Genomic DNA, 20,270 nt, shown 5'->3' with positions numbered 1-20,270 from the left:
ATCCCTCACAAATTCAAAAAAGACTTATATTAGTCTTTAAAACGACTAAAATGAATCTATTTTAAATTTTTTAAGGACCATGATGGACCTTTTTATTTGCTAGGGACTAAAGCGGATATCGTAAAATTAGTTGAGGATCAAAAAACATATTTACTCTAATATATATATAAATATATATATATATAATTATTTTTTATGACAAAATTGGAATTGTATAACATTAAGCATAAATGATTATACTACACCTGTTCAATAATTATAAGCTGGACTAAAGAAATAGAGAATTGGACTTGAACGAAGCCCTTTGGCCTAATTAGAGAAACTCATTGTTCCTGACCGGGCCCAAAATTGATAGATTATGGCTCAAACCTTTCTTTCTCTTTTTTTTCTTTCGAAAAATTCTTGTTGCCTCAATGCCCATGGCCCATGGGTATGAGCACCATTTTATATCTTTTCTGCAATTAATAGATGTTCCTGTTGTAAGCACAGCTCTCTAATGATCACTCACAGAGTCACACGGCACAATTTCCGTGTGAAGAGACAGGAAATGGGTACCCAGTAAAGAAAAACATATAAGAATCATATGTATATGGAAAAAATATGTATTATTTTGAATGACACAACTTATATTCTTTTACTTTTACAAAGTGGTGTGACTCACATTCTTAAAAAAATTTCTCATCACTCTCTTCCATAATTTATCTCTTTTTCTCACTTAAAATTATATAACTTTGTATCCTTTAAAATGATACACATTTTTTCATATATATATATAGAGAGAGACTCGTCAAATGGACAATATCAGCCAAAAATTTATAGCTATGTATTTTCAGGAATACATGATATAAATATTTGATCGTACTAAACCTTATATGTATAATAAGATTTTATTTTTATGATGAATGAAATGATAATTTATATATTTATAATAGTAACAGAAATTAAACAGTTAATATCTTTCATGTAATTATTATTTGTATAGTTTGATTAATATTATAAAATATAATTCAATAATATTTTGATTTGTCATTCAAAACTTTATTAATTTATTGATTTATAAATAAATTTGATTTTAAATTATTATGTATTTATAAATACCCCTCTTCCATAGGAAGATAATATATATAAGGGTAATGTTTTTTTCCTTTTACATGACATAAGCTATTTTCTTATACCAACATAAAAGTAGGTCCATCCATTTTTTTACTTTTTTTTATTTTAAAAATAATGAACCTCACAATTGATTATCTCTATGACATGACTTAAGAATTTTTTTATAACATAATATTAATTTATATATATATATATTCCCTCTGAAATGGACCTTAAAAAAATAATATTCTCCGGTACTTGAAATTTTTTCTTTCGAGTATTCCTAGAAGATTGGACTTTGGTTTCAGAACAAAACTTTACTCCGAAACACCAGGCTAATGAATGAAATTTGATGATGAATTTATAGATGAGAAAAATTAGAGACAACTTTTCGTTTTTACATATCTTTCGATAATTGTGTTATTTTTTTCTTTTCTTTTCTTTTCTTTTCTTTTTTCAGTTAGTGGAGTCCACTAGTTTATCTCTATGACATGAGATAACTATTTCTTTTAACATGAGATTAATAAAACCCTTTATAGATATATAGAAAATGTTCCTTGTAAATAAAGTTAATGATCTTTGTATGTAATATTTGTTGCAAATTGAGAATAACAAAAAAATTGGAATTCCGATTTTATCCTAAGTATCCATAAATTAATTGATAGTTTATCGCAATCAAGGTTATAATAATTAAAAATGTAGGAAATCAGAATGCTAAAATTTTAATTGATAGTTTAGAATTAAAATTTTATGTTTAAGTGCTTTTTCTTTAAGAAAATTACAATGTAGGAGAAGTAATCATGATTATCAGATCTAAAGCACACAGTTTTTTGAAACATAGAAACAAAATCTATGAATTATGAAAATTTGCTTATTGTTTATTACGTAGTGGACTAGTGTCTAGTGGTGAACCATTGTCCATTGAAGCATCCATATAATCTATGACATGACTGCAGAAGTCACGTTGCTTGGCCCCACTTTGGACAGCTCCCCATGTACAAAAAGTTTAACATATATGTGCATGCATGGGTATTATTTGCACATGGCTATGGACAGTTCACATATAAATATATCTTTCCAACAGGTAAAAATCATAAATTCACCTTGATAACTTTATACATTGATCAACTCCTTGTCTATCAGCAGTTTGCTAATTCTCAGACTTCGAATTTTTGCTCTCATCAAAATGTAATTGTTAATTTCGAGCTTCCTGTTTCAATTAATTGGTCAAAGAAAATGACAATAAAAGAAAAGTACATTTTAACATTTTCAAACTCGCATATAAACTTTACTTTGGCTATTTTACATAAAAAAAAAATATCAACAGAGTGCACTTATCTCATATACACGCAGGGGAAAGAAATGCTTCGCACTTCAATGATTGAGCCTAATTGTGGTGCTTACATGAGAAGAAGAGAGTCCAACATAGCCAAGGACAACTTGCCGGCATGGATAAGCATGAAACATGAGTTATGAGGATCCTCATCAATCGTTTGTCTTTGCTAACGCCGGCAAGTCATCCTTGGCTGCACTACACTCTCTGCCTCTTCATGCAAGTCCCTCTTAGGTGGCTATGCTGCTCATTTTTCTGCATTATGCAGCTAACTCACTATGATTGTTTATGTATATATAAGGTTCTAAATCATCCAGTTTGATATGATCACATATACTAAATGGTGCATTCACCTAAATTCTAAAAGTAGCAAGTGAAGTGACCTTATCTGCCAACCAAAAGCCACACTGCAAAAGTCGCACCGCCGGATTGCCATATTGCCAAGTTCATCCAAAACCTTGCTTGATTGGGTATAGCAGATAGGGGACCAATTTAAGAATTTTGGGCCCACTTTTTCCTTTTTTGTGTCATCCATATCCAGGAGGTTATGGAAGAGAGAAAGATAGGAATCTTTCATTGGCCTTTGTGTAGGTAAATATATTATGGTTTTTATTTATGTCCATTTGTTGTGGCTTGAAGCTTGTTCATTGTAGGATTTGATATTGACTCATGACAAGTTGGGATCACTAAAATGAAGGGATGAGAAAATTTATAGTGGTGCGTATCTAATTTCATGGCCCAGGATCCTATCTAGTGTGGGACATAATATGCAACATAGTGTTATGTTCCATAATAAGGCATTCTGTATTTAGCAGATTAATCATATAATTATGTATAAAGTTTATGATAAGACGTTTCCTTTTGCTTTCATTTTCAGATCTTTACTTGAACTTTTTTTGCCTTTATTAATTGTGTTTTATACCAAAAGGACTTGATTGCAACAAATGAATTAGATTTTAAACAGCTTTTTTAGATAACAATATCTTAATGTTACTTGTGTTTGACAGATGCGTTTAACCTTTTTCGAGTATATGTGAATAATTGAGAGACATATATCCTCTTTGAGATAATGGTTAGAGATTTGTTTCACCATTGAACAATACTACTCTACTATTGCAATATGCCGAGTACATATATATGAAGTATCCGTGCAAAGAAAAGCTAGAAATATTGTTTCACGATTAGTACATGTAAATAAGTAAATATGGGCTTATTGGAATATAAAGCTTTGAAGGATGCTAATTTTGAAGAACAAAGCAACATGTATGAGTGTGTTCAAGCTGTAAAGAAGTTCTATCCTTCTTGTACATGTATTTAGAAAGAACTGAGAGACAACGTGTAGTTTTAAAAGCCACTGACTCAATTTCCATCAAATGTAACAAAACATCCTTTAAAGCACCTCAGCAAATTCAATGACAACAAAGTCAACAAAGTTGATCTTCTATAAAGTTACTGTAATCAAACTCGATATGGACTTGTCTAGTGCATGTTATCTAGCTAGTTAATCAATGATTTTGGAACTTTCACTTTCTAATATGCTAGTTAACTAGGATGAAACATGTCCAACAATATGTCTAACTAATGTCTGAGTCGGCAAGGTTTTTGCGGCAACCCCCTCTGTTTCTCCTCCGGCCTATAAAGAGCTTTGACATCGACACCAGTTTAGCTGGTACCTTTTTCCTGTGACATATGTATAAAATAAATTCTCATAAAATCACGACTATTGCTACGAGTTGAGACGAGGGCAATTTTTATACATAATTTTATTCTTATATATTTGCAAAGAGATTATGTGCTTTATATGTATATAATTTGAATTTGATGCACACATTCATCCAAAACTTTGAGCACAGCAACCTGAAATATAGAAATTGATCATCTTATGTTAAATAAAATATATTATGATCATGTGAAAGATAAATCAATGATGATAATTTTATAACTACCTACTTTAATATTATTTTTCTCTCTTCCTTTATCACTATCGATTCACTTTGTATGATTATAATTTTCACACATAATCATGTCATATTTTATTATGATCCATTTCCCTGAAATATTATTGTACGACGGTTGGGAGAAAGCCATTGTTTTGACCTTCATTAATTCACAAGATTGCAAATTATTTTGAAAAGAAATAGAATGATATAATTAAATTAACAAGGGTTATGGGGCATGTGTTTCCCTGTTCTCTTTGTTGTTTTAATGCCTATTAGATAGATTCAAACCATTTTAGGATCGCAATTATTGGTTTAAGCTTTAGGGAACCTCCATGATTAACAATTTAACATGCTACACCTAACAACCAATAATCAATTACTGGTTTGAACTTTTTGACACTGCTTGTTGTTGCCATTGCTAATATTGTCAAATTAATGCTGTCACCAGATTGTGATTTGATTAGTTTGTATTTTTCTCTACAGTACGTAGGTCCAACAACCGGGTACGGGGTATCTAAACCTGTCCATTTATAACTCTTAATATACCAAGTAGTCCTATAACTTAAATTGTTAGTAGGTAAAGCGATAAATTTATCTTTTATATATATACATAAAAGTGTATAAAACTCAGGTAGGCAGAGGCGGACGTGTGTGTATGAGAAAAGAGGTAAGGGTTCACCCTTAAGATCTGATGCCAAAATACGAAAATGTCCTTTTTTTTAAATTCAAGTTTTTTAAATTTAATTTTCCTCCAATTTTATTTGTATGAGCTTTTTTTTTTCTTCTATTTTCATTATCCAAACCTAATTGCAAGAGCTCTATTCTAGACTCATCGTTTGCATATGCATATTGATTCATCTCCCCTCAAACCTCAATCTTCGTTATTGAAAGTTGAAACATTTGTTTCTTCCTCGATCGTCAGTCTAGTTGAGTGCCCACCCTTATTTCTGATATTGTAATATACTTTTGTTATTAAAATATATGTACTTGAACTTATTAAGTATTCACCCTTCATTAATTTTTTGAATTCGCAACTGCATATAGATCCATGTGAAAATAAGAGAGAAAAAAAATGAATCTTTTATACAGACTTTTATATAAGACGAGAAACATTAACCTCGTAAATTTTGCCCCCAAGTTGAATTCACACCCATTAGCAATTACACTTTTTTTTTTACTGCGATACATGAATTGAAAATTTTGGCAGAAACAGGGGAGAACAAAAAGGGAGAGATGAAGGAATCTAGCATATGAGCCAAGCGTTTTCTGTATCTTTGATGATATGAGGGACCCATAAGGATGGTTTAAGATCCCTTGTGTTGAGGGCATCCATGACGGGGCAGCGTGGGAGTACTTTGTGTCCCCTTGTTTCTCTTTCTCAAAGCATCATCTACTGATCCATATCTACTTTATGACCCAATTGCTTTCACGCTTTTGGTAGTGCTCGAAAAAGTCTGAGGTCGCATACGTTACCACCAAACACAGGACCATATCCTTCGCCGCAGCATATTTGTTAGCCCCTTGTATATGCATATATATGTTTTGATCTATATCCGAACACTTTCGAAAGCAATTTTTTTTTTTTAATATCTAGCTGTCTATACTTCACATGACCTGCTTTCGGTGGTTTTGTTTGGTTTTGAGAATAATATGGTTGTTTCCAAGGAGAGGGAAAAGATGTGAAGATGAGATGGCAGTGGCATATATGAACTTTTTCTGGGTTGCGGAGTGCTCTCTTGGGCATATATCTAGGCATATTGAGCTCCCCAAGGCCCAGGCCAATCACAATAGTTTGATGGGGATGGTATGATTTGGTTGATTTGCATAATGTCTTATATTAAAACTTTTTTTTATTTTAGAGAAAAAGTTCTTTCTTTATACACAAATCAAACACATATACGCAATATTCCAAAAAAAATAAACCACATATAAGCAAAAAAGAAAAAAGAAAAAGAAATAGTAATAAATTATTAATATATAAAGCTAATATTGAAATTTTAAACAATTTATCATTTTTCAAGTCACTTCATACAACTTTATCTCTTGCCACTAAAACATAACTGTAACGCCCCGTCTGTAGTCGGTTAATTAATATTTATACGATAGTAAGCGTAGTATGTTCAATTTAATTAATGTGAAAACTAATTGAATAAATTTTCTCTTTTTCATCATATATTGCAAACTTTTTCACTTCGAATAACCGTACAGAGATAGATCAATAGTGATAAAGAAAGAGAGAAAAGAAAAAGAATCATAATCATTCAAAAGTCAATCGATTAATATAAGAAAATAAATAAATAAAACGACGTAGTGCTAAAGTGACCATAGATAAGAATATCTCAAATGACTTTAGAAATATTTTTCTTATTTTTAAATTAATAATTTAAAAGAAGCTAGGTTTATAAAAAAAAATCAACAACAACCAACAATCATTAATTTAAATGTTAAGTTAATCAATAGCGATAATATTTAAATCGTATTAAACCGAATTGAATAAAAAACAACATAATTTCAGCGTCTCATTTTGATTCTTTTCAATATCCATGAATCATGATATTTTCCTTTAAAAAAAAATACAAGACGATGCACATTAAATCGCAAAGATATGCCATGTGTTTGTGTTATACATGGGCTCTCCACAGTAGAGGACGAATGCACGATGTCTACAGATGTGGACTTGGATGAGAACATAGTGGACCGTCAAGGTGTCAACCAAGCCCAAAGATCAGGATATTTAAGAGGAGAAAGGTCAAACCAAAATGGACGAGGGATTATCAAATGGGAGTAGTTCAGTTGATGCATGGAAGCTAAACAAGTAAGGGTGATAGCATGTGTTCGAATCTCATCAGTATCACATTTGGAAGGGATTTAAAGTCTTAATTTTGGACTCCCTAAATCGAATTAGTTGCAAACCAATGAATCGATTAGAATATTAAAAAAAAAAAATGGATGAAGGATTTCACTGTGAAACGTACATGGCTATATGGAGTGACTATTTTTTATCTGATTGTTAGATTGAAATTGGATTCTGTTGTGGTAAGTGAGTGTTGCCTAGCGTGTATTTGCTGGTGCAGATTTTTCCTTTCTATTATAGGTGAGAGAGTATGGCTATATATGCTTTTTAATTTGCTTGAAAGTTTATTAAGAAATTTGCCTTCCAAAACTTTTGGTTTTAGGAGGTATTATCTCCCCTCGAGCTTTTATCTTCATCAATTATGCTAAGAGCAGAGGCAGATTTAGGGCGGCTAGGATCGGCCACTGTCCTTTTAAAATTTAAAGAATTTTTTTAATATATATATATAATAAAGTTTTAGTAATATTATTAAATTATTTGTTTTAAAAATTGTATAATATAAAATTATTCTTCATCACACCGTAAGATATCACTCTACACTCAATCATGGCCTCATTTGTATCTCCATAGAAAAAATCCCTCTCTCTCTCTCTCAAATTTAACAATATATCTTGATGATTATATTTGAATAATTTTACTGGATTCAACAGCTTGTCGAAGCATCATTTAGATACAATGCATTTCCACATATATATTTTTTTAATTTATTTATTTATCTATAATTTATTTAAACATTTTCTAGATCTATTTTTATTGTAGATAGGTTTAACAATACGAAAAACACGTAGAGTAAGAATCAAGTGAAATGATCTTAATTTCTATAATAGATTTCTTTCAATTTTTTGCATATTAGATCTGTATTATATTTGAAATACATTTATTTATGAAGAAATATTTTTATTTTTTGCTCCCTCTCAATAAAATTCTTTCGTCTGCCACTAGCTAAGAGATAACTGTACTGTTATCAGTTTGAAACCATAGTTTTGAAAATTGGACTAGATCGATTGGTCAAGTTGAGAAAAGTGAGAAATGGATCAGTTATCGATCGGTCAAATCTAAAGATTGAAAGCATCACTTGAAGTGGTTGATATGTTTAAACCGATCATAATTTTCACGATTAAACTGGTTTAGGTTTTTCTTTTTAATCCTATTTTGACTTTTTCCTTTCATGGATTGATGAATATAATGTTGTTATCTTGATTCTAGACACATACTTTTTAATATTGCTGGGTGTTCTATTTAAATTTAGTGGACTTCTATATAAATTTTTAAGTTTTTTTCGTAATAAGAAAATTTTCTCTGTTTGTATCATTAAATATACAGCACCTTAGATATATGGGTCGTCTTTATTTCCTACATCAATTACATTTTTTTTTTTTGGGTAGGGAATTACATTTTTTATCTTATAATGAAGGTTACATTCAATTATACATCGCTTAAATTTTCCCAAACACTTTCAAATATTAATTGTAAAAATAGGTAATTAATAGATATTAACAACCTCTTTTGAGTATAGTACCCGAATCATATTAATTTCCTAAATATAGTTAATTATCAACCCGAAATGACAGGATATGAGCTGTGTTGGGCCTGAACTTGGTGATTGACGCAAAACAAGTAGCAATTGAATCATACCAGCTCTTATAAGAATTATTATTCATTTTTGCACTGGCTATATTTTGTTTTTCAAATTATTTCTTTAATTAATAGAAGAAAGGAGAATAGTAAATATTTATATTACTCCTCTTACTTGATATATGCTAAAAATAAAAAGATGAACCAAAAAGGTAAATAAGTATGGTTTGATTGTTAATGTGTGGATTTTTGGGAGTTTTGCTCTCTTCTGCATTTTTCTTGGCTATTTTTAACATTTTTTATGTGATCCTAATTCATATGGCTTTGTCTCTAAACTTCAAAGGAATCATGTTTTTTTTTTATATATTGACCATGATTGCCTCTTTGAAACAAGTTAGTCTTTGGATATCTGCACAAATTTTAACTCTTTGAGTTATCTTTGAATCGGTTATACGATTAATTCTGAGTTGAGACTTATTTACAATTAAATTTAACTCTTTGAGTTATCTTTGAATCGGTTATACGATTAATTCTGAGTTGAGACTTATTTACAATTAAAGTTCTTCTTCTCTCTCTATCTCCAACAAATGATTGCAACTTTCTTGTTAATGTTTTTTTCCCCCTCCAAATTGCTTTAAACGAACGTGGTCTCCATGGCACGTTTCCATTTTGTAGGAACTGCTTTGGGAGTTTCTTTGAGTTGTTGCACAGCTCTTGGCCTTTCCTTTTGTGTATATGGCCTTCGTCGCACCTTCTTAGCCACGATTAGGAAGATTTGGTCCACGCTCGGTCTAACCCATAATTTAGGATGCGAACAAAAAGTTTCAAAAGCAATTTATAAAGATATTGATTGTGCTAATGATATTAATATATTAAAAAATAAAAACTCGTCAAAAAGAAAGTAATAGAAAAAAGTGTGTGTCATTTAAAAGAAGGGGCAAGTTATATTTACAAACTTTTTCGTTTACAAGCTCTTACAAACTACATTATCTTCTCCCGGGAGAACACTAGTCACGCTATCTTCTCCCGGGAGAACATAGTGCAATTTGCAAAAATTTATAAAAAATTTTTGTAAACGGATCCTTTTATTTAAAAGAATGGTCCTTTTAAGATAGAGATAGAGTCATACAGATAGATCATGAGAAAAAAAAACTCACTCATTTTCCCACAACATATTTTATCTCTATTTCTCTTAAAATGATCTAACATTATGTACTTTAAAAGTACATATATTTTTCCAAAGTAATATGATAACTAAAGCTTACAATTGAGAGAATTTATCATTAACTTTTTCTGATTTTATTATTTCATCTCAATATATTTACTAAATAAAATGAGAGAAAATATTAACTAAGAGAAAGAATATTTTAATTAAATATAGTTACATTTTAAAATTGAATGACTTTCTTAATTTTTATATAAAACTTTAAAAGACAATTATTTTGAAAGAAATGAAGTTTTGAGATAAAACTACAAAGTCATTATGTGTAGGGATGGCAAAAATGAGCCAACCCGTCGGGTTGGCTCGTAACCCGCACAAAACGAGCCGGGTTGGGTTGGCAAAAATGAGCTGCCAGCTCGATTTAGCCCGACCCGAGCCAACCCGAGCTCAAACGAGCCAGCTCGCGGGTTACTTTTTTTTTTTTTTTTTTTTTTTTTTTTTTTTTTACAATGGACTTTACTGATGGATTCTCCACTGATGGACTTCTTTTATTTTTTATTTTTTGGCTTTACATACGTTTTATGGTTATCGTGAGTTAGAGTAATTCAAAAAATCATGATAAATGACTCTTGTGATTCGTGGAGTGGTTTGTGTTTCATTTAATGTTTTTGGATTTTGTAAACTACTCTACTTGTAGTTGGACTGCAAAATACAATAATTTTATACAGGAAAACAAACCACAAAAATTAAATTTTTTGAGCCAACCCGCTAGCCAATATTTTGAGCTAACCAACCCGCGAGCCAACCCACTAGCATCATTTCGAGCTAACTCGCGAGCTTTTTTTGAGCCAACCCGTGAGCTTTTTTACGAGCCAACCCGCGAGCTGATTATCGAGCCAACCCGCGAGCCAACCCTAACCCGGCTCGGGTCGAGCCGGGTTGGATTTTCTGGCTCGTTTTTTTTTCGAGCCAACCCGACCCGACCCATTTTTTTCGGGCTGAATGCGGGTTGGGCCGGGTCGAGCCGGGTTGGCCCGTTTTGCCAACCCTAATTATGTGTCATAAAAATCTCTATATTTAACTACATCTACCGTTAATGTATTATGAAGACATGTAGAAAGAAACATGACATCCTTGATCAGCTGTTGCCGGTGAAATCTAACTTGGGCCCAGCCCAATGTAACTTAATTAGTTAGTTTCTTTTTTGTTAATTTTGTTACAGGTTGGTTACAGTAGTTAGAACCATTCTTTCGTTCTTTAATTCTTCCCTAGAAGTGTTTGTATATAAATACTCTTCTATCAACTAATTCAATCAGAATATAGAAAAACACATTTAATTTCGAGTTGGCTTTCTCTCTTTCTCTCATCTTGCATGTTAAGATTCTCCCTCTCTTTGATCTTGCATGTTGAAGATCTGAGTTCATAAGATGGTATCAGATTTCTTCTCTTTCCGCTGAGCATTCTTTCCTTGCAATCTTCCTCTGCTAGTTCAGTTCTTCCATGGCGAATCTGAACAACATTCTTCCGAATTTTTACACAAATCCAGGTAATCCTTTCTTCCTGCATTCAAGCGAAATTCCAAGCTTGGTGTTGGTTTCACCTCCTCTTGATGAGAGGAACTATCACTCTTAGGCCAGATCCATGACCATGGCTCTCTTAACCAAAAACAAATTAGGTTATGTAGATGGTTCTATTGCACGACCACTGGAAAATGATCCTTCTTTTCCAGCTTGGCAACGTTGCAATACGATCGTTTTATCTTGGATCCACCGATCGATAAGTAGTTTTATTGCTCAATCCATATTATGGATAGATCGAGCTAATGATGCTTGGTCTGATCTTCGAGGAAGATTTTCTCATTCTGATATATTTCGTATTTCTGATTTACAAGAAGAAATATATAAAATGCAACAAGGTGATCGTTCTGTTACTGAGTTCTATACTCAGATGAAGATCATATGGGATGAACACGACAATTTTAAACCATTGCCTGCTTGTAGATGTGCTGATCAGTGTACATGTGGAGGTTATACTTTGATGAGAACATACAGGGATCGTGATCAAGTGGTTGATCAAGTGGTTCGTTTTCTTAAAGGTCTCAATGAGAAATATGTTCCTGTAAGATCTCAAGTAATGCTCATGGATCCCTTTCCAAGTTTAATAAGAGTGTTCTCTCTGATTGTACAACAAGAGAGACAAATGCACTGTGAGGTTTTGGTTGATCAAACATCAGAATCTAGAGCTTTCAATAGCTTTTTCCGATAATCATCAGAGACAGAATTTTGGCAGAGGAAGGGGCCGTGGATCTCCTTCTTTCTTTAATAAGGGACGTGGTCCAAATAAAATTTGCACTTATTGTGGAAAGCCTAATCACATTATCGATACCTGTTACCAAAAACATGGATATCCTCAAGGTTTCAAACTAAAGGGACCATCAAATGCACATTTTGTATCTAAGACTGATACTGATATCACTGACAGTGGTGATATTTCAGATGCAATGGTTACTATTCCTCAAGATGAATATCAAAATCTGATCAAAGGCTTGCAATTGGGACCTTCGGTTGAAGAAACTCCCATTAGTTCTACAAATTTAGTTCGGACAGCTGTTTTGAACACCAGCACAGTCAATCCTACAGGTACATTTCTTTCCACATGGCTTCTTGACACTGGAGCTACTGATCACATTAGTTATGTTTCCTCCAATTTTACCACAATGACCAAAATTCATCCCATTTCTATCACTTTACCTGATGGTTCACACGCAACAGCCAATTTTTCTGGCACTGTACTCTTTTCTCCAACTTTGACCTTAACTGATGTATTGTTTGTTCCTTCCTTTCATGTTAACTTGGTGTCTGTCACAAAATTAGTTAACAGCATACCCTGTTATCTAATATTTCGTCAGTCATATTGTTTCATTAAACAGATCAATACCAATGTGATGATTGGTTCAACTGATCAAATTGGAGGATTGTATGTGATGAAGTCCTCAAGTAGCAAAAAGGTCAACAATGACTCCACCAACTTGAAGAGTCCTTTTTCTTCTGCCTTTTCCCATACTGTAAATAATATTGATGCATCTATACTATGGCATCATAGAATAGGTCATGTACCTTACTCTGTATTGAAACAAATGGCAATAAAATTTCCTTTCATTCTTCCTAAAGACATTGCTCCATGTGATACTTGTCATTTTGCTAAACAGCACAAGTTACCTTACTCACACAACAATACCAAAACAACCTGTAGTTTTTAATTGATACATGTAGACATTTGGGGTCCATATTCCATTCCTTCCATCCATGGTCATCGATATTTTTTGACTATTGTTGAGGATTTTTCCCGTTTTACTTGGGCTTTAATGCTAAAATCCAAAAGTGAAGCTAGAAGAGCTTTACAAAATTTCATTATCATGATAGAAAATCAATTTCACAAAACTATCCAATGTATTAGATCTGACAATGGAGCAGAATTTTATATGTCATCTTTTTATCAAGAAAAAGGTATCTTACTTCAAAAGACTTGTGTTGAAACTCCCCAACAAAATGGTATTGTTGAAAGAAAGCATCAACACATCCTAAATGTAGCTCGAGCTCTCATTTTTCAGTCTAGCCTTCCACTTCCATACTGGTCCTATGCCATTTGTCATGCCATTCACCTTATAAACCGATTGTCCACCCCTTTACTAAACCATTCCACTCTTTATGATATTCTTTTTCAGCATTCACCCACACTGATGCATCTCAAAGTCTTTGGTTGTCTCTCCTATGCTTCTACTCTTCTTTCCCAAAGGACAAAATTTGCCTCCAGAGCCTATAAAGCTATTTTTCTAGGCTACCAAGAAGGTGTCAAAGGTTACATTCTTCTTGATCTCAAAATCAGAAAAAAAATTTCTTTCTCGAAATGTTATATTTTTTGAACATGTTTTTCCTTTTACTGATATAAAAACCAAAGCAGATAATCCTTCCAATCATTCTGATTCATCTCCACTTACTTTTGATTTTCACAATCTTTCTGACCTCCCACTACTTCCTCCTACTGACACAATACCACAGCGACCTCCTCCACTGCCCCAAATGACACACCTGACCCCATACCCCATTCTCCACTACAACCTCATCAACCTTCACCTGCTCCAACCAGACGATCTTTCAGAGCCAGAAGTCAGCCAAACTACTTGCAAGACTATCATTGCAATCTCTCCATCACATCAGCTCATCAACCTATCTCATGTATTACTTCATCCTCAAATCCTACATATTCTTTATCCACTGTTTTATCTTATGACAACTGCTCTCCTCTTTATAAAACTCTCTGTATTAACATCACCACACATACAGAACCACACACTTACACACAAGCCTCGAAACATGACTGCTGGCAGCATGCTATGAAAACAGAAATTGCAGCCCTTGATCATAATAATACATGGAGTCTTGTTCCACTTCCCCACGGTAAGAGTGCCATAGGATGCAAATGGGTGTATAAAATCAAACACAAAGCTGATGGATCTATTGAAAGGTACAAGTCTCGCCTTGTAGCTAAAGGCTATACACAAAATGAAGGCTTAGACTATTTTGAAACTTTTAGTCCAGTGGCAAAGTTAACCACAATATGTTTGTTATTGTCTCTTGCTTCTTCTAAGCATTGGTTCTTGGAGAAACTTGATGTAAACAATGTTTTCCTTCATGGTGACTTACATGAGGAAGTATACATGACCTTGCCACCTGGTGTTTCCTGTCCTGATCCTTCTCTGGTTTGCAAATTAAAAAAGTCTATTTATGGGCTTAAACAAGCCAGTCGACAGTGGTGCTCCAAACTTTCTGCTGCTCTCTCATCTCTTGGCTACACTCAATCTCATGCTGATTTCTCTTTGTTTACCAAACAGCAAGATAACCATTTTATTGCTCTATTGGTTTACGTGGATGATATTGTCCTGGTTGGGGATAGCATGGCAGAAATACAGCAGGTCAAAGCCTTTCTGGATAGTCAGTTCAAGATAAAAAAACTTAGGGAAACTCAGATATTTCTTAGGACTTGAGGTTTCACATTCTTCTTCTGGCATCATACTAAATCAACAAAAATATACTTTAGAGCTTATCTCTGATACTGGTTTATTGGCGTGTAAACCAGCTCCTTCTCCAATGGATTCTTCGGTCAAATTGTGCTGTGATATAGGTACCTTACTTCCAAATGCTTCCCTGTACCGTAGACTCATTGGGAGATTATTATATCTGACAACCACTCGCCCGGATATCAGCTTCAGTGTTCATCAACTCAGCCAATTTTTGGCTGCTCCTACTGATGTCCATCTTGAAGCTGCCAATCGAGTTCTCAAATACTTGAAGAGTTCTCCTTCCAAAGGACTGTTCTTTCCTGCTACTTCTTCTGTGCAACTCAGTGGATATGCAAATGCAGATTGGGCATGCTGTCCTGATACTCGAAGATCGATTACTGGCTTCTGCATCTTTCTTGGCTCTTCACTCATCTCTTGGAGATCAAAAAAGTAAACAATTGTTTCTCGTTCATCTACCGAAGCAGAGTATCGTGCCTTGGCCTCCATAACCTGTGAACTCCAATGGTTGTCATTTCTCGTACAAGACTTAGCTATTCAACAACTGAAACCGTTTACAGTTTTCTGTGACAATCTTTCTGCGATTCATCTCTTTTACAATCCAGTCTTCCATGAACGATCCAAGCACATCGAGCTTGACTGTCATATTGTTTGCGAGAAGATTCAATCCGGATTAATTCATCTCTTGCCGGTTTCTACTCATGCCCAGATTGCTGACGTCTTCACCAAACCGTTATTGCCATCACTGTTCAATGCTCTGATTGGCAAGCTTGGGCTTCTTGACATTCACAACCCAGCCCAAGCTTGTGGGGGGGTGTTGCCGGTGAAATCTAACTTGGGCCCAACAAATAAAAAGGGCCCAGCCCAATGTAACTTAATTAGTTAGTTTCTTTTTTGTTAATTCTGTTCCAGGTTGGTTAAGTAGTTAAAACCATTCTTTCGTTCTTTAATTCTTCCCTAGAAGTGTTTGTATATAAATACTTTTCTGTCAACTGATTCAATTAGAATATAGAAAAACACATTTAATTTCGAGTTGGCTTTCTCTCTTTCTCTCATCTTGCATGTTAAGATTCTCCCTCTCTTTGATCTTGCATAATAGCCACTAACGAGGCTTTATTATTGTTGGTGTCGTCATCTTTGTTGTTTCATTGGATGCGCAACCATGTATATGGGTAAAGATGACCTGACAGATCAGTATCCAATATATATCAACATATATATACCCTAATCTTAAAGAGTTAAATCGGTGACAATTGAGCTACAAACATACTAATAAAGTTTTATTTGTTGATGAAAAATAGTGAAAGTGTGATAATAAAGCATAGATCTTATTGCGTAGTAGTAATAAAGCTTTATTTGATGATTCGCTCGGAATATTCATTCCTTTAATCAAACTTATAATCAAAGATTCTATGATCTAAACATGTGGTTCACATAAATCAACCCTTATTAATCTACAACAGTGGGTGGCTTGTGGCCAACCAACATTATTATATTTAATGCCTACTCACTTCAAGGCATGAAAACTGAAAAGCACTTTAGTGTGCCATAATAAGAGAAAAGCTTTTATTACGAAACAGCTAAAAGGTGAATAATGGTAATCACAATCAAAGCCACATTGGAAAAGCCAGTCCCAATTGAATTATTTTAAGAAAGCTCTTCAGCATGTGGCTTGTGCAGTTGAACGAGGAAGATAGATAAAAGATACAAACAAAACACCTTTACAACTTTAAAGTTGTAAATGATGCACCTAATGACGTATACACATATTTTCTCTATCTGTTTCATGTTTTAATCTTAGGCTCAATTAATACATCAAACATAGTCGTTCCCTTTGTCATTCTTCACGATCTTTCCCTTCCCATTTCCACAAACAAAGTCTATGTTGTAAAGCACTGGTAACATAGCGACAGAACCCAAGAAAGCCAACACAGGCCCAAATATCCAAAGCAATAGAGGAAGTGCTGAGTAGAAAAGCCTGTTGCCAACAGTGTTCAAAATAGTTCCCTTCTCCAAAAGCTCAGTCAAATATTCGGGTGTAATCATGGACATGACATCTTGTGGTGTGCAAATGAGGATGGTTACCTGGTTGAGAAACCTAATCGACAGAGTGTGACAGAAAAATGAGAATAAGAATATAGTTAGGATTGTCACATATTTAAGTGCTACCATAAATTCTCCGTGAGCTCCATAGACAGCATCATTCAGAGGCTTTTTTACACTGTAAGTGCTGCTTATGACCGCTCCTAAGCCAGCTGAGAGGAGAATAGACGTGGTGGCCATAAGTGTTGATCCCATTATCATATTACGAAGAGTTTGAACTGCAAGGATGTTCTTCTTTTCAATGTCCTGTCACGAACAAAAAAAAAAAAAAAATGTTTTTGTGAGTAAACGACCTTTACATGGTTTATATGGAATATATATAAATTAATTTACATTCATTACAACCTCTATATATGATATGGTCTATATCCTTATTTGAATCATGATGAGAAGAAAAAATTAACAAAAGATAAATATATCCCTTTATATTTATTTCAGTGTCATTTAATTTTTATAAATTTCTAGATCAAAGTTTCTTTTCTTTTACCCAATATTGATGTAGTATATGTTGATTATGAGTGTCCATTCATGTGCCAAAGATATGATTATGTCAGCATACAAAAATAAAAACGATCTTATCTAAAGAACAAACTCTTGCCTCATAATTAATTAACCAACAGTTAACTCTTCAAAAAGAGTGACCCACATTACATAGCGGTAAGAATAAAATAAAAGGGGATTTCCGTTGTGGATTGTGGTCAGAAACATGATTGACATTTTATTTCATTTTGCTAAGATTTCAATTTATAATCAATACCAGACCACAGAAACAAAGTGCGGACTCTTTAACCCACTTTTTTCCATGAAGTTACTAACCCACTTTTATATGAAAGTGATGGGCCATGTTTTGCAAAAGGCCCTGCATTCTCATAAAAAAAAATTCCAAAACCTAGGCCAGCCAATAGTATGCAGATTCTCTCGAATATTCATATTTGTATGTATGTAATTTCAAGATTCCTAGCTGATAAACATCATAGCAAAGACAGGGCCCTGAAATCCATCTAGCTAAAGCAATATCTTCGAACCATGTCATGTTTGATTAGTTATTGTTAATTTTACCGTATGCTTACATTTGGGCTGATTTTAAAAAGAATTTTTGAGCATGTGCAAAATATTCATAAGTTTTTATTTATTTATTAAAATGATGGCTCACTTACCACTATATCTAGCTCCTATATACGTAAAATATTCTAAAAAGTAACTATATAATTTTGGGAACACTTCAACTCTAGCGTTGAAAAATTCATTAGAAATGAAGGGAATCAAATCAATGCTTTTATATCAAAATATCTAAAAACACAAGCCTTAAGAAATACTTATTGGAGTATAACTCAATTATAATTATAAACTAAAATAGATTAACTAGCTTTCAAATAAATATTCTGAAACGTATTTAAGCAAAATATATGAGTGCCTAAAATTTTGATGATTAATTAAAATCAATATAATAACAGAATACTACAAATACAAATAAGGGGCTTACATTTCTGCCGTTGTTATACATACAACAATCAAATACTTGCCATATATATACTTGAAAGCATTAAATGCGAGGAATCATAACCATACAAAGAATGAAAGCATTAAATGTAGAGAATCATAAACATACACTTGTCGTTGTTGTACGTAGAGTGGCTGGAGAAATAATTTTACCTACAAATAATATCACTACATGCACAAGCTTTAATATATTAAAGGGTTTGGTATTTGTCATTTTAAATGACATAAGTTATGTCATTTTAAGAGAGAGATAGACACTCGAAATGAAAATCATGGAAGAAAAAGTGGATGATTTTTTTTTAATTTAAATTTTAAATATAAAAATATTTTCTTGTGTCTATCTCTCTCTTGAAATGACATAACTTTATGTCATTTAAAATGACAAACATTTTTTCCTATATTAAATTAAAATATTTTTGGCAAGGTCTGGACAAGCGAATGAAAGATGAAACATCTCACTTAGACCCTATTCGATCCTATACTTTGAACTAATCCTTATTCACAAACTTAGATACTAACTTCAAAATAAGCCCAAGATAAATTATAAAAATCTGAAAAGTTAATTTAATAATATCATCCAAATCATCATAATTTTTTAACATATAGTAAAATATTTTATAAGTACTAAGAATAAAGATGATTATATTCCAAGGACACGGTTACGCTTAATTTGTAAAATATGCTTTTTCACAATTCCTCATTTAGCAAATTAACTAGTTTAACACTGCGGCTTTGATCATGCAAACGGGTGACGTCAAATTTTGTGGCTAAAACATGTAAGAAATAGAGGTAGATCTTAAATCAAAATCGCTTGGTCATATCAATACCTATCCATTATTCATACAACAAGTATATATCAGAAACAGAGAAACTCTTTAACTAAAGAGATATATAGAGAGAGATCATTGTATATGATAACTCATATGAAGATAGAATTGAAAAGCTGGATAATATCTAGTTTTAGAATTAGGAACGCAGATTAGTTCCACATGCTTTCGCCAAAACAAAAAGTTACTGAAAAAGGAAACAATCAAATAATAATATATTTTGTTAATGTATTCATGGACAAGATATATATAGTACCTTCATCATGGCAGGGACCCAGAAGCGTCTTCCATGAGTATTGATTCCGATTATGGTGGAAGAAGGCTGTGTTCGAACCTTATACCATAACCAAACATGATAACCAATGGTCATCAGAAATCCTAATGGTACAAGCATCACATCCAAATAATATTTCCTCCATTCCATGTTAATTTTCTGCTTCTTCCCCCCTTTTCTCTCTCACTCTCTCAGAAGTTTAAAGGGATATATGTACGTTGTGTGTGAGTTTTCAGTACTGCTGCTCTTTGCAGTGATATATCCTTGCAGATACTCTCCCACTAGAATATAAGTTTCGTCTGTTTTTGAACTAAGAAGTTGCATTTATAAAGGAAAATCGCGGGAGTGGAGACAACTTTTTTATTAGGCACGGTCTAGAAAGACAACCAAATGTTGAAATCTTTATTTTTGTTAAATTAAAAACATCATGATAAAAATACATCTATTTTTAAAATTATTTTTATAATACCAAAATAATAATTTGATTGTCTTAAAAATAATTCAATAAACCATGTGCATAACTACTAATTTCT

At 33.0% G+C, this 20,270-nt stretch overlaps 1 protein-coding gene across 1 annotated transcript; it reads right to left on the bottom strand.

Annotated features, from left to right (window-relative positions):
* Nucleotides 1-16,625: 16,625 nt before the first annotated feature.
* Nucleotides 16,626-20,013, bottom strand: LOC133312312 (uncharacterized). The gene is made up of 2 exons (XM_061513485.1): nt 19,720-20,013; nt 16,626-17,382 (listed from the first exon to the last, which is right to left on the bottom strand). The coding sequence occupies exons 1-2, from the start codon at nt 19,885-19,887 to the stop codon at nt 16,849-16,851; spliced, it is 702 nt and encodes a 233-aa protein (XP_061369469.1). The 5' UTR covers nt 19,888-20,013; the 3' UTR covers nt 16,626-16,848.
* Between the last annotated feature and the right edge of the window lie 257 nt (nt 20,014-20,270).

This window comes from Gastrolobium bilobum, unplaced genomic scaffold, assembly GCF_033153095.1.
Source record: "Gastrolobium bilobum isolate Gb01-03AN ecotype WA unplaced genomic scaffold, APGP_CSIRO_Gbil_v1 utg10651, whole genome shotgun sequence".
In the NCBI taxonomy this organism is placed as follows: Eukaryota; Viridiplantae; Streptophyta; class Magnoliopsida; order Fabales; family Fabaceae; genus Gastrolobium; species Gastrolobium bilobum.
This window is presented reverse-complemented; position numbering and strand designations above follow the sequence as displayed.